The 13,886-nt window shown below is 38.7% G+C and overlaps 1 protein-coding gene across 2 annotated transcripts in view; it reads right to left on the reverse strand.

The window, feature by feature from the left end:
* Dbp73D (putative ATP-dependent RNA helicase Dbp73D) overlaps positions 1-13,886 on the reverse strand; it is a 169,539-nt gene that overhangs the window by 84,731 nt on the left and 70,922 nt on the right. For both annotated transcript variants that reach the window (XM_067146425.2, XM_067146426.2), the window contains exon 5: positions 12,255-12,432. In XM_067146425.2, coding sequence (XP_067002526.2) covers positions 12,255-12,432 — 178 coding nt within the window. The remainder of the gene's footprint in view (positions 1-12,254; positions 12,433-13,886) is intronic.

The following is a 13,886-nucleotide window of genomic DNA, read 5'->3' on the forward strand; positions in this document are numbered from 1 at the left end:
TTGTTATTCTATCACTTATGTAGTCCACCCTATCAACATACTCATTCAAGATCTTGTTGGTTTATCCCCACAGCATTATTTACCTTATGTCTTCCACTCCAGGAGAATATCCCTTCCTCAACTTCTTTTCTTCCTTTTCCTCTCCACTTGACCTCACTCGACCGTATTCTAAAATAAATTTGATTCTTTCATAGCTGATGGCACACCATACACCGATTTTTGTGTCATGGAGGGATACTTCATGCATAAAGTGAGGTTTAACAGCACTGCAATAACAAGTGTTTTGTCCTACACAAATAACCCCGGGGATGGAACCAGGACTTGTTCGAGAAGAATATTAAATGTCTATTTGTCCAATGTATTCATATACCAGAGTCCATTCACAAAATGTGCACCTACGTAGAGGGTCACCTGGTTGAAGAGCATGAGCGACAGTTATTGTACACGGCATTGAATGTAACACACGCTGCGCCTGTGGAAACAAGTGAACCATAATACTCTTTATGATTAAATATAGAATTAAGAAAAGAACAAAACATATACACTTGGGAACTGCTAAAATACTACTGTGACATCAGATATGTGTCTTATGCATACGCCTATATGAAATTCCCACCTGTTGTGCAAGATGATGAAGAGACTTTATAGGTGAATTTTCCAAAGCAATCTCTTCTGATTTTTCTTCACTGCCTTTTTGATTTCTTAGGCTGGATACTTCCAGTCTCTTGACATTTATTATAAAGACTATGAACTGTTTTACAACTTCGAACATCTACACCTGGGAATCTTTCTTGAAACTGTCTGTGATCGTCATGGGCTGACCGAGTTACCATATAAGAATCATACATAAAGACACGCTGTGTTGTTGAAAACACACAATCCATAATACCCTTTATGATTAAATACAGAATTAAGGAAAACAAAAAAAACACACATTTGAAAACAGCTGATAAGACAGATATCAGATATGTGTACATCAGTTAGCAGGGATGCATGCGCACACAAAAGATCTAGCTAATATATTTAGGTCATCTTAGAAGGCAGTAGTTGATCCAAATGATCTATAAAAATCCAGAGTTTGATAAATAGGACCTAAAAATATAAGCTAGGTCTTTTAAACTATTGCTGAAAAATATGCTGTTCACACTGATAACATTTAAGATTATGACATTCATTCCTTCTCAGACAAATCCTAGTTCAGATCCAAATATATATCTTCTTCTTCCTAGCATTTTTCCTGCGACACTGAAGGGTCCACTACTTTGGACGCAACACTCATTTGGTTCTGTTAAGGGCACCAGCAGGTCTGGCACCCGTGATCTTCGTGCCTTCCTTCAGACGATCAAGCTACTATTTCCTCGGTCGGCTGTGTGATCTATTTCCTCCTGGGTTGTACTGGATAGTTGTCTTAGTAACTGAACAATCTTTTCACATGACATGTCCATACCATCTGAGGTGAGCTTCTTGCATCATGTCCGAAACTGGTGCAACTCCCATCTGTTGTCTGACACGGTCCTTTCTGACGTGGTTGAGTTTCGTAAGTCTTAACGACCAATGATGCATTTTCATTTCCATTCCACGGAGGGCTTGTCGTACTGAGGCAGCCCAGCGTCCTGACCCACAGAGTGCGACTGCTCTTACCACGGATTTATACACTTTCCCCTTGAGAAAATCAGGTATTTTCTTGCCACAGAGAAATCCGGTGACTTGCTGCCATTTTAACCAAGCTTAGTTTATTTGTGCTTGAGTATCAAGAAGTGCTTCACCATTAGAACTGATGTAGGAAAGGAGGTATTTAAATTGGGTGGTTTTAACGAGATCTTGACTGTTAACCTTCATGGTGCCATCCTTTTGTGGATCACATTCAAGGTAGTTGGTTTTCTTAATGTTAAGCCATATACCATTATCACTCATGTGATCATTCCAGTTCTGTATCCTTTCTTCTAAACTCTGACCGCAAGAAACACGTCGTCAGCTATAAGATCATCCATGAATGAGGTGTTTGGATGTCTGACGTTGCTGTGTCCATGCACAGGATGAACAGCAGAGGAGAAAGTATAGATCCTTGGTGGACCCAAACACTGATTGGAAATGAAGGCAAAGTTCCTGCTGCACAACGAACCATACTTTGATATCCTGGTACAGAATTTGGACCATTACAAGTAATAAATCTCATTGTAGACCGTATTGGACATCAGATATGAACATTAAAACAAGAATAATAGTTAAACACCACCTTTCCAATACTTATCTTTCCTATATTTAGGAAATAAACATTACAACAGGCGTTGTAAGATGGGACACGTTTCGCTTAACAGTCGTAAGCATCATCAGCCGAAAATAAATCTTAGCCTAAAGTTAGGTCAGGGCCCTGAACCTAGTGTCCGTAACATATATGGCACCCTAAGAATCAACATTTATATTTATAAAATGAAAATAGGCTTAAAACTAGTGTGAAAAAACATGGAATGTTACAACATGGCTAAGAGAAAAAACACAATCGAGTTGAGACAGAGGATAAGAACAGAAAGTAGGCTACAATACAGAGCTGGTAGTGAAATAATTAAAATCATTAGGATATCATTGTTACCAGTCAGTCAATCAGAATGTTCAAACATAAAAACAAGAGTGAAAATATATAAGAGTGTTCATCATGGCTGAGTTAGAAAAAACACATAATCGTGTTGCCAGAGGTTAAAAACATAAGGTACAACACAGAGCTGGCAGTGTAATATCAAACTCATGGCTGCCAGTTAGTTAATAAGAATGTTCATATATAACAAAACATGATGGTTATATTCTTTTAAGTGAAGAAATAATTAAATCCCACTCTTGTATAGATATGTGAGAACGGGCGAGAGAAATCATATGTTGGACCAATCGGAAACAGACCTCTAAAACTTCATGTGTTTGGACTGCCCTCCAGATAAATTCATGTGGCACCCTATTGAAAGATTTTTCCAGGTATAGAAAGGCCTCATGTAGAGGTTTGGTCTTCTCCCTATGCTTCTCTACAAGTAGATGGGCTGCATGGATTGCATCCCTTAATGAAGCCTCATTTGTTTGGTGAGATCTGGACAATGTCATGTAGTCGGCTCTCTATAACTTGCTCAAAGATTTTTAATGAGTGACAAGAAAAGGCAAAATAGGCGGTACTTTGAACATACGCCAACATTACCTTTACCTTTCCATTTTGGTAGAGTATTAATCAACAGTCAGAGTTTGGGGAGACATCCTTCATCAATAATGTGATTCAAAAGAGCCACAAGGACTTCAGCACTTTGCTTTGGCTGAGTATTTTCCAGGCTTCAGATGGTGTAATGTAAAACAAAAATTTCCACCTATTAAATTCTATTTCTTGTAACCTTAAAAGAATTACATATATCTGATGAAACTAGTTTCAGTCTTGCTATTTGATCTATTAATTCCTATTTTCAACAAAAAGAAATTAAGTACACTAAACCCCTTTCTTTATTTTTCTTCAAATTCCCTCCAGCAATTCCACAATTTCAACATTCAGCCCCACCTTAGGCTACACTATACATCCCATCTACAACTCAGCTCTATTCTATTTCTTCGCTTTTGCTTTTTCAATGATCCATATTGGAAACAAATGAACATCTGAACACTTTCCCATCAAAGTTATTCTGTTCACATTTGTTTCAGCTGAACTGAATTCAAGAAGATTCCTGAAGATTTTAAGTGTTTCACCCGCTCTTCTGTGAGGTGCATCATTCTTCAAATTGGAAGAAAACCGATAACTTACACAAGATGTGTGATCGTGATGAGTGTTTAACATCCAAATCTTTATTTGTTTTGCACTGAACGTCAACAAAACACGCTTGCTTCATAAATTTTATCTATAATTCATGTCTTGCTTTAACTTTATTGATTTTGACTAACGATGGTCTCTAGTAAGACCGAAACTAGTTTCATCAAATATATGTAATTTTTTTAAGAGAAAGATTTTTAGGAAGAAAGTCTTACAAATGGAAGGATTCCAAGGGAGGAAGGAAAAGAAAACAGGCACAAAGTGGACTGAAGACAGGAAAAAGAAACACAGTGAAACAATGAAAGAATACTGGAAGAAAAGGAAAGAACAACTAAGGAGGAACAATTAAAATTGTAACGTGGTCCTTAGAAGGCCGGAACGCAAGAAGAAGAAGAAGAAGAATGATTGAATAGGTGGAAACTTTTAGCTTTTATTTTACATTATCTTGCTCTTCAATACGCAATATTACGAAACATTACCATTCCATTTGCTTTGCCATTTTTCATCTGGTCACAACTTGTGATCCATATTGGAAACAAATGAACTAGCAGGTAAGGCCCAGCAAATGCATCACCACAAGGAAATGGTTGGTGTGGAAATTCTTCATTACACATAATCTTGTAACAGTCCCTTCAATGATCCAAAATATCTAGTGGGTCTTGCAGAAGATGACTGTACGAATCTTTAATTTGAAGGATGTGGCCAATATATTCAGTTGCTCTGCACCAGGATTCTACTAGACGGTAGAACTCATTTTCACCCTCTGCCGTATTGAGTGTCCCATACAGGCCTGGGGTAGTGGTAAATTTTTTGTTGCGGTAACAGCAGCAAACACATAAGACCAATAGAAAGGACACATCCATTGAACAAGCATTATGGGAGGTCATCTAATGGTAGGAAAGAAATGGGAAGCTGGGCTTGGAAGAGTAGAAATTTTTAATGTGCGCTTATCGGCACCAGGATTCTGCTGGACGGTAGAACTCATTTGCACCCTCTGCCGTACTGAGTGTCCCATACACGCCTGGGGTATTGGTAATTTTTTTGTTGCGGTAATAGCAGCAAACACATAAGACCAATAGAAAGGACACATCCATTGAACAAGCATTATGGGAGGTCATCTAATGGCAGGAAAGAAATGGGAAGCTGGGCTTGGAAGAGTAGAAATCTTTAATGTGCGCTTATAAAATATTCAGTGATTTAACATACTTGGCATGAGTATAAAACATTACTTTTGAACATTAACAGTATTTATAAATACTAATAATGGCTTCCTTATATTTTCAAAATAATTAATTAATGTGGAATTTGTTTTACAAGTTTTAAATCGTGACATGAAAGAGTTAGTCTACTGCCTAAATTTTAGTTTTTTGGCCAAAGAATTGATGTAAGCAGAAAAGTTAGAGATAAATAGCTATAAATTAATTTCCTATGATTTTTGTCACTTATACTTTTGTCACAAATATAGACAGAATAAGGGAAGTATTGCGCAACTGCTTGCTGGCTGCTGCGCTGATAAGACCGCCACTCATAGCCAGTTCTGTGCTGTCTGGCTCGTTTCGTGCTGTTAATCATTACACTGCTGGTTAAAATGTTCACAGAAGATTAGAATACTATAGAATAGAAAATTTCTGTTCTAAAGAATATTTAACATTCTTCACTGTCGTATGTAAAATATTTACATGTATAACATACGACAGTTAAGTAATTCTTACTCTTCCAAAAAAATATTCCTGTCAGGACACAAACAGACAAATTCATTGCTACAAAATGCTACATACATACATTATCATTATAGACTGTTATGCCTTTCAGCGTTCAGTCTGCAAGCCTCTGTGAATTTACTAAATGTTGCCACAATCCTCGATTTGCAACTAGTGCTGTGGCCTCATTTAGTTCTATACCTCTTATCTTTAAATCGTTAGAAACCGAGTCTAACCATCGTCGTCTTGGTCTACCTCTACTTCTCTTATCCTCCATAACAGAGTCCATTATTCTCCTAGGTAATCTATCCTCATCCATTCGCCTCACATGACCCCAAAACTGAAGTGGGTTTATGCGTACAGCTTCATCCATAGAGTTCATTCCTAAATTAGCCTTTATCTCCTCATTCTGAGTACTCTCCTGCCATTGTTTCCACTTGTTTGTACCAGCAATCATTCTTGCTACTTTCATGCCTATTACTTCTAACTTATGAATACGATATCCTGAGTCCACCCAGCTTTCGCTCCCGTAAAGCAAAGTTGGTCTGAAAACAGACCGATGTAAAGATAGTTTCGTATGGGAGCTGACTTCCTTCTTACAGAATACTGTTGATCGCAACTGCGAGCTCACTGCATTAGCTTTACGACACCTTGATTCAATCTCACTTACTATATTACCATCCTGGGAGAACACACAACCTAAATACTTGAAATTATCGACCTGTTCTAACTTTGTATCACCAATCTGACATTCAATTCTGTTGAATTTCTTACCTACTGACATCAATTTAGTCTTCGAAAGGCTAATTTTAATACCATACTCATTGCACCTATTTTCAAGTTCCAAGATATTAGACTGCAGGCTTTCGGCACAATCTGCCATTAAGACCAAGTCGTCAGCATAGGCCAGACAGCTTACTACATTTAAACCTAACTGAATCCCTCACTGCCATTTTATACCTTGCAGCAGATGATCCATGTAAACAACGAACAGCAAAGGTGAAAGATTACAGCCTTGTCTAACCCCTGTAAGTACGCTCAACCATGAACTCATTCTACCACCAATTCTCAATGAAGCCCAATTGTCAACATAAATGCCTTTGATTGATTTTAATAATCTACATTTAATGCCATAGTCCCCCAGTATGGCAAACATCTTTTCCCTCGGTACCCTATCATATGCTTTCTCTAGATCTACGAATCATAAACACAACTGCCTATTCCTCTCGTAGCATTTTTCAATTATCTGGCGCATACTGAAAACCTGATCCTGACAGCCCCTCTGTGGTCTGAAACCACACTGGTTTTCATCCAACTTCCTCTCAACTACTGATCGTACCCTCCCTTCCAAGATGCCAGTGAATACCTTGCCTGGTACACTAATCAATGAGATACCTCAATAGTTGTTGCAATCCTTCCTGTTCCGTTGCTTATAGATAGGTGCAATTACTGCTTTTGTCCAATCTGAAGATACCTTACCAACACTCAATGCTAATCTTATTACTCTATGAAGCCATTTCATCTCTGCCTTCCCACTATACTTCACCATTTCAGGTCTAATTTCATCTATTCCTGCTGCCTTATGACAGTGGAGTTTATTTACCATCCTTTCCACTTCCTCAAGCGTAATTTCACCAATATAATTTTCCTCCTCCCCATGAGCTTGGCTGTTCACAACACCACCAGGAAGATTTCCTTTTACGTTGAGAAGCTGTTCAAAATATTCCCTCCACCTCTCCAGTGATTCCCTGGGGTCTATTACTCAAAACACTGTTTATTTCATTTTTCCCTCCCTTCCTAAGATTCTTTATTAATGTCCAGAAAGGTTTCCCTGCTGCTTGACCTAGCCTTTCCAGGTTATTACCAAAATCTTCCCACGACTTCTTTTTGGATTCAACAACTATTTGTTTCGCTCTGTTTCTTTCATCTATGTACAAATCCCTGTCTGCCTCGGCCCTTGTTTGGAGCCATTTCTGATAAGCCTTCTTTTTACGTTTACAGACTGCTCTCACTTCATCATTCCACCAAGATGTTCGCCTTTTCCCATCTTTACACAGTTGTTCCTAGGCATTCTATTGCTGTTTGTACTACGGCATCCCTGTATGCCACCCATTCACTTTCTATATCCTGGACCTGCTTACTGTCCACTGTTCGAAACTTCTCACTAATCATAACCAGGTACTTCTGTCTAATTTCCTCGTCCTGGAGATTTTCTATATTCGCTTGCAGACAGATTTCACTTTCTCTACCCTAGGTCTACAGATACTTAGTTCACTACAGATCAGATAGTTGTCTGTATCATCGAAAAATCCCGGAAAACTTGTACATTCCTAACAGATTTTTTGAATTCAAAGTCTGTTAAGATATAGTCTATTATGGATCTGCTACCCCTAGCCTCCCATGTGTAGCGATGAATTGACTTATGTTTGAAGAATGTATTTGTAACAGCTAAACCCATACTAGCACAGAAGTGCAGCAAATGCTTCCCATTCCCATTAGCTTCCATATCTTCCCCTCATTTACCAATCACCCTTTCATATCCTTTCATATCCTTCAGTTCTATTCCCAACTCTCGCATTGAAATCGCCCATTAGCACTATTCTATCCTTGCTGTTGACCCTGACCACAATGTCACTCAATGCTTCATAAAACTTGTCAACTTCATCTTCATCTGCACCCTCACATGGTGAATACACGGAGACAATTCTAGTCCTAATTCGTCCAACTGACAAATCTACCCATATCTTTCGCTCGTTTACGTGCCTAACAGAAACTATGTTGCATGCAATGGTATTCCTGATAAAGAGCCCTACCCCAGACTCTGCCCTTTCCTTTCTAACACCCATCAAGTAAACTTTATAATCTCCTATCTCTTCCTCGTTATCTCCCCTTATCCAAATATCACTTATTCCTAGCACATCCAGATGCATCCTCTTTGTTGACTCAGCGAGTTCTACTTTCTTTCTTCCATAAGCCCCATTAATATTGACAGCTTCCCAACGAATTCCATTTCGTTCACCAAGTTGTTTCCAAGGAGTCCCTCACGTGTCAAATGGGAGTGGGACTCCGTTACTCCCATAGGTCCGAGGCTTGCTTAAAATGTTTTGAGCTTGGTAAATTCATGAAGCACGATGCTACCCTACTTGCACATAATCCAAATGAGGATCTCTCCTCCAACAAGTTATTGACCACCGGTGAATTGTATAGTCCTAGCCACCTGAGCACAAGCAGGGCCATGACTCAGAATATGTCCAAGATGCCCACTCCCATTCCATAGCAACTGGTATCCCGACTCTCAGGACCACTTACTAGGCCACTCAGCCGTTGCCCATGGTTCACGAACTAGGACGTGACTACAGTAACCCACACCATGAACCATTACAAAATGCTCTGTAGATGAAATAAAAAAATATATCCAAATCATCAGAAAATCCAAAAATGTGCACATAAATGATAAAATGGGGCTGACACTATCTTACTAACTTACCGGCCCAAAAATGTTATTGCTTTTGTTAGGTGATTTCTGACTTAGGTTTTGTGTAAGGAGTCACCAAATGTTTCTGAGTGATGATGTAACTTCACTGTGAAATATTTCTAACATAAGGCTTCCATGAGCAAGCTTACATGATTTTGTTTTGGCTCCTGTTCCAAATAGTGTTCTCCTGGAAATAGGTCAATTCCAATACACTTTTTAATAACAGCAACCATCATTACATCAATGAGGTTATTTAACTTGGTAATACTATTTGTATGAATTTTTAAAAAAATGTCACCCCCACTAATTCACATAACAAAGTTTAACAGCACCTTCAAAGGGTTGAACAAGTGTGCCTTTATTTTTGCAATGAAGCAAACTGTTAACCTGTAAAACATTGCTAACTAAGAGCTCTGAACACATACAAATTTGTTATTGTAAAGATACAACTTAATACCCTGCAATATATTCAGCTAGAATTGATGTCAGGGTTTGTCATCGGCTTAAGTTTCATCACTCTCTGGAAGGCAGAAAGCGCTCGCTAGTGGGGTGATTCATCACCGGCTGCTGCCATCTTGGTAGCCCTGTCGCACACCGGCTGGCTACACCTCATGCTCCATGTCCTTTCTATTGTTCTTTATGTTCACTGGATAACAGTGAGTTTGGCAGACAACTTCAACATCTTGTACTGGTCACGATTTGCTTGTAGTTTTCTTTTCCACCAGTTCTAGTTTTTAGCTTTGACAGCCAACTGTACTTCTTCGTTCCACCACCAAATCTGTATGTCCACAAATCGTTTACCTAATTTTTTCTTTCCGTGACCTTCAGCTACTGCTGCTGAAGTGTGTATATGATCAGTGATCTGAGCCCACAAGGTTTTTACAGTCTGATCAGTGTTCACACTAAGAGTACTGAACTTGGCCACAAACATGCCATTTTTTTCGGGGAGTTAGTGCTACCATATTCTTTCTGGACCAGCCTTCTGATGCTGAGGTAGTTTTATCTGTCCACTATGAATGTGCAAAACAAGCAGCTGATGTGAGGGGCAATGGATTCTGATGGGATTACTTTTGCATTTAATGCCAACCCGAAGTCGCACCTGCATACCAGCCAGTAATCAATATGAGTGGAAGGCTCACCACTGATATAAGTAATGGGGGTGCATTTTTAAAGAATAGATTGGCAATGACTAAATTCTGAGATTATGAAAAGTCTTAAGATCTTGCATCTCACATCATTTCGTATCCCATGTCTGTGGCCTCCATGGCACTGGGACTACCCACCTCTTGCTTCTCCCACATGGCTATTCAAGTTTACACCAATAAAAAGATGTTCTCCTGGCGGTACTGTTGGAATATGAACACCTAACTGCACCCAGAATTCTTCTTTTATATGATCAGAGCATCCACTTTGCAGGGCATGACAGGAAATGACATGAATAGCTGTCGTATTCAAGTTGATTGTGACCAATATTGTGCGATCAGATAGTCGACTGACATCAACTAAGGCATCAGAAAGTTTATAAGTAACGACCATTGCAACTCTGTTTCAGGCAGAACTTGTGCCATGATACAGGATCTTGTCCTTTGATTTTGTTTTCAGGATAAAGGCGATATTGATTTGGTGGTTTCTCAGTGTCCCTGTCAGCTCACGGCTTCAGCCAGTGAGTGTTCCAATATTAATAATGGCTAGTCGTAGACATGAGACTCGCTTCTTTAGCCCGCTCTGTCCTTGAACGGGTAGCCCTTGTCCGTTTCTCATATCTTTGGGCAGGGACGACGTGCTTATGGGAAACACCCTAGCCTTTGAACTTTCATGAATTGCAATTGTCTTTCAATACAGATCATTATGAAAATCATAGCATATGATTCTCATAAATAACAGTGACCACAATATTCATTTGACGTGATGAAGAAGTACTCTAAACTATGCGTCACTTCACCTGTCGTTGGATTTTAAATTAACCGTCCTTAACTCAGGGAACAGATACTGTTGATAGCTATCCCTAACCCGGAGTTCAGATGCTACCTGATAGTTTAGAACAGCATTTTCTCCACTGAGAGTCCATCAACCTCCCAAAGGGGCTCTTCTGCCCATAGCTGTTGGCTCGTTTGGGTTGTCAGGTTATTTCCCACCCCCCAAAACTTGGTGTGGATTCGCTGGCTATAGGGTTATCTCCTTTATCACAGCAGGATGACTCGGCCAGACAAATATATATATAGAGCCTATATATACAGTATATCCAGAGACAAGATCCTACAAGTCAGTTACATTTCAGTTTTCTTTTACATTACCCCAAAACATTAAAACACCTTAGATTATTCTTTGTGTAATGTTATACTGAGGCCTGGTCATATTTATCAAACTCATAGGTCATTTTTCTGAATTTTTACAGATTGTTTGGATCAGCTAATAATTAATTCATGAAATTCACATAACAGTAGCTGGTTATCAACTTTTATTTTTAATCATGTCATGTTAACTGTTTTAACATTCTTCCCCTTAATATAATACTCCAGAAAAGTTTGAATATTTGAACATTTAAGTATAACAGTCCTGTATTATAATTGTCTGACTCCTTGGCTGAATGATCAGTGTGGAGTCCTTCGGTTCCAAGGGTCCCATATTCATTTCCTGGCTGGGTTGGAGATTGTAATCGTTTATGATTAATAATAACCCCTAGAGCAATGTTAGAATGGAAGGTGACTGCAACAAGACCGAGCAGAACATGTGGATAACTAAATTACAGGAAGCAGTGGAGAGTAGAGTGTTCAGAGAAGAACAGTGGAAGAACAGACAGAGGTAGTGATCACTAGTAGTCTATTAACCCATCCAACATCCAACAAGGAGTCGGAGAGAGGATGTGGAAGAAGAAGAAGAAGAAGAAGAAGAAGAAGAAGAAGAAGAAGAAGAAGAAGAAGACGAAGAAGAAGAAGAAGAAGAAGAAGAAGAAGAAGAAGAAGAAGAAGAAGAAGAAGAAGAAGAAGAAGGAGGAGGGTTAATTCCTCTGACTCGGGGACTGGACATTTGTGCTTGTGCCAATACACTCCTCTTTACATACACACAACACTTTACATTATCAATCACCATACAAATACACAATAGTGAATACATCCCTCCACATAAGGCTGGTATCAAGAAGGGCATTCGGCTGTAAAATATGCATGATATAGTTCACAACCGGAACTTCACTAGGGTCTGGGACAAATATTAGTAGCAGTTCTGTATTTTATTACTAATAACATTCATTAATGCTCATTAACACAAATTGAACTGTTTTAAGTTTTCTTCTTAATATTCTACTTACTTGTCTTTAACAGCTGCTCCTGCTCTTTCTGGAAAGAATTCTGTCCAGTTATGAGAGCAACTTTAAGAGCAGTATTCAAGCAATATTTTCTGAACACCTTGAAAACTTGAACGGCCAGATCTTGTACTGGTAAGACAACTAGGGCTCGAATATGGGGAACAACACGATTTTTGAGAGCCTGTTAAAAAAATTAAAAAATCCAATAATAATCAGTTAAACAATCACTGTGAAAAAATTAGATATCAGATTAAATAACTCTGCCCATAGCAGAGCAATTTTTAAGATTATCATCAACATTCATCAGGTCAATCATTTAAATCATTTGGCTGAGATATAATGCACAAAACCTAAACACCATACTGGCAGTGTATTTGCTGTCCAGACATGAGGTTAGGTTACAAAAGGGGTAATCACTGCATGATCTTGCACTCTGACCAAATGAATAAATCATTCTAAGTCATTCTTTATTTAAATTAGTAGCTGAGGCTGTAATCTATACTTAATAAATTTGATGACAATATAATTATAAAGAAATCTGTGACCAGTTCAGGTTTAGGAAAGGTTGTTCCATTGAAGCTCAACTTGTAGGATTCCAGCAAGATATAGCAGATATCTTGGATTCAGGAGGTCAAAAGGACTGTATCGCGATTGACCTGTCTAAGGCATTTGATAGGGTGGATCATGGGAGATTACTGGCAAAAATGAGTTCAACTGGACTAGACAAAAGAGTGACTGAATGGGTTGCTTATCCTCAGGGCATTATTTTTCGACCTTTATGTTTTCTTATTTATATATATAAAAATTATATGAGTAAAGAAGTGGAATCAGAGATAAGGCCTTTTGCAGATGATGATATTCTGTATAGAGTAATAAATAAGTTACAAGATTGTGAGCAACTGCAAAATGACCTTGATAATGTTGTGAGATGGACAGTAGGCTATGGTATGGTGATAAATGGGGTTAAAAGTCAGATTGTGAGTTTCACAAATAGGAAAAGTCCTCTCAGTTTTAATTATTGTGTTGATGGGGGTGAAAGTTCCTTATGGTGATCACTGTAAGTACCTAGGTGTTAATATAAGGAAAGATCATGGCGTAATCACATAAATATGATTGTAAATAAAGGGTACAGATCTCTGCATATGGTTATGAGCGTGTTTAGGGGTTGTAGTAAGGATGTAAAGGAGAGGGCATATAAGTCTCTGGTAAGACCCCAGATAGAGTATGGTTCCAACATATGGGACCCTCTCCAGGATTACTTGATTCGAGAACTGGAAAAAATCCAAAGAAATGCAGCTCGATTTGTTCTGGGTGATTTCCGACAAAAGAGTAGCGTTACAAAAATGTTGAAAAATTTGGGCTGGGAAGACTTGGGAGAAAAATTATGAGCTGCTTGACTAAGTGGTATGCTTTATTACTTCACACTTATTTTTATATAGTCCACCTTTTCAATAAAATATGGTTTTTATTCACATAAAAAACTTGACATCATTAATGTTTTCACAGGACATGTATCGCCCACATTTTGGGCATCATCATCCATAGTTCAAACATCCGTGGCTCAGGCGACAGCACGCCTCCGCTTTGTCCAGCACAAATCTTGCATGGAGTGACTGGGATTTGAACCACGGCATT

Source organism: Anabrus simplex, chromosome 4 (genome assembly GCF_040414725.1).
Source record: "Anabrus simplex isolate iqAnaSimp1 chromosome 4, ASM4041472v1, whole genome shotgun sequence".
NCBI classification, from domain to species: domain Eukaryota; kingdom Metazoa; phylum Arthropoda; class Insecta; order Orthoptera; family Tettigoniidae; genus Anabrus; species Anabrus simplex.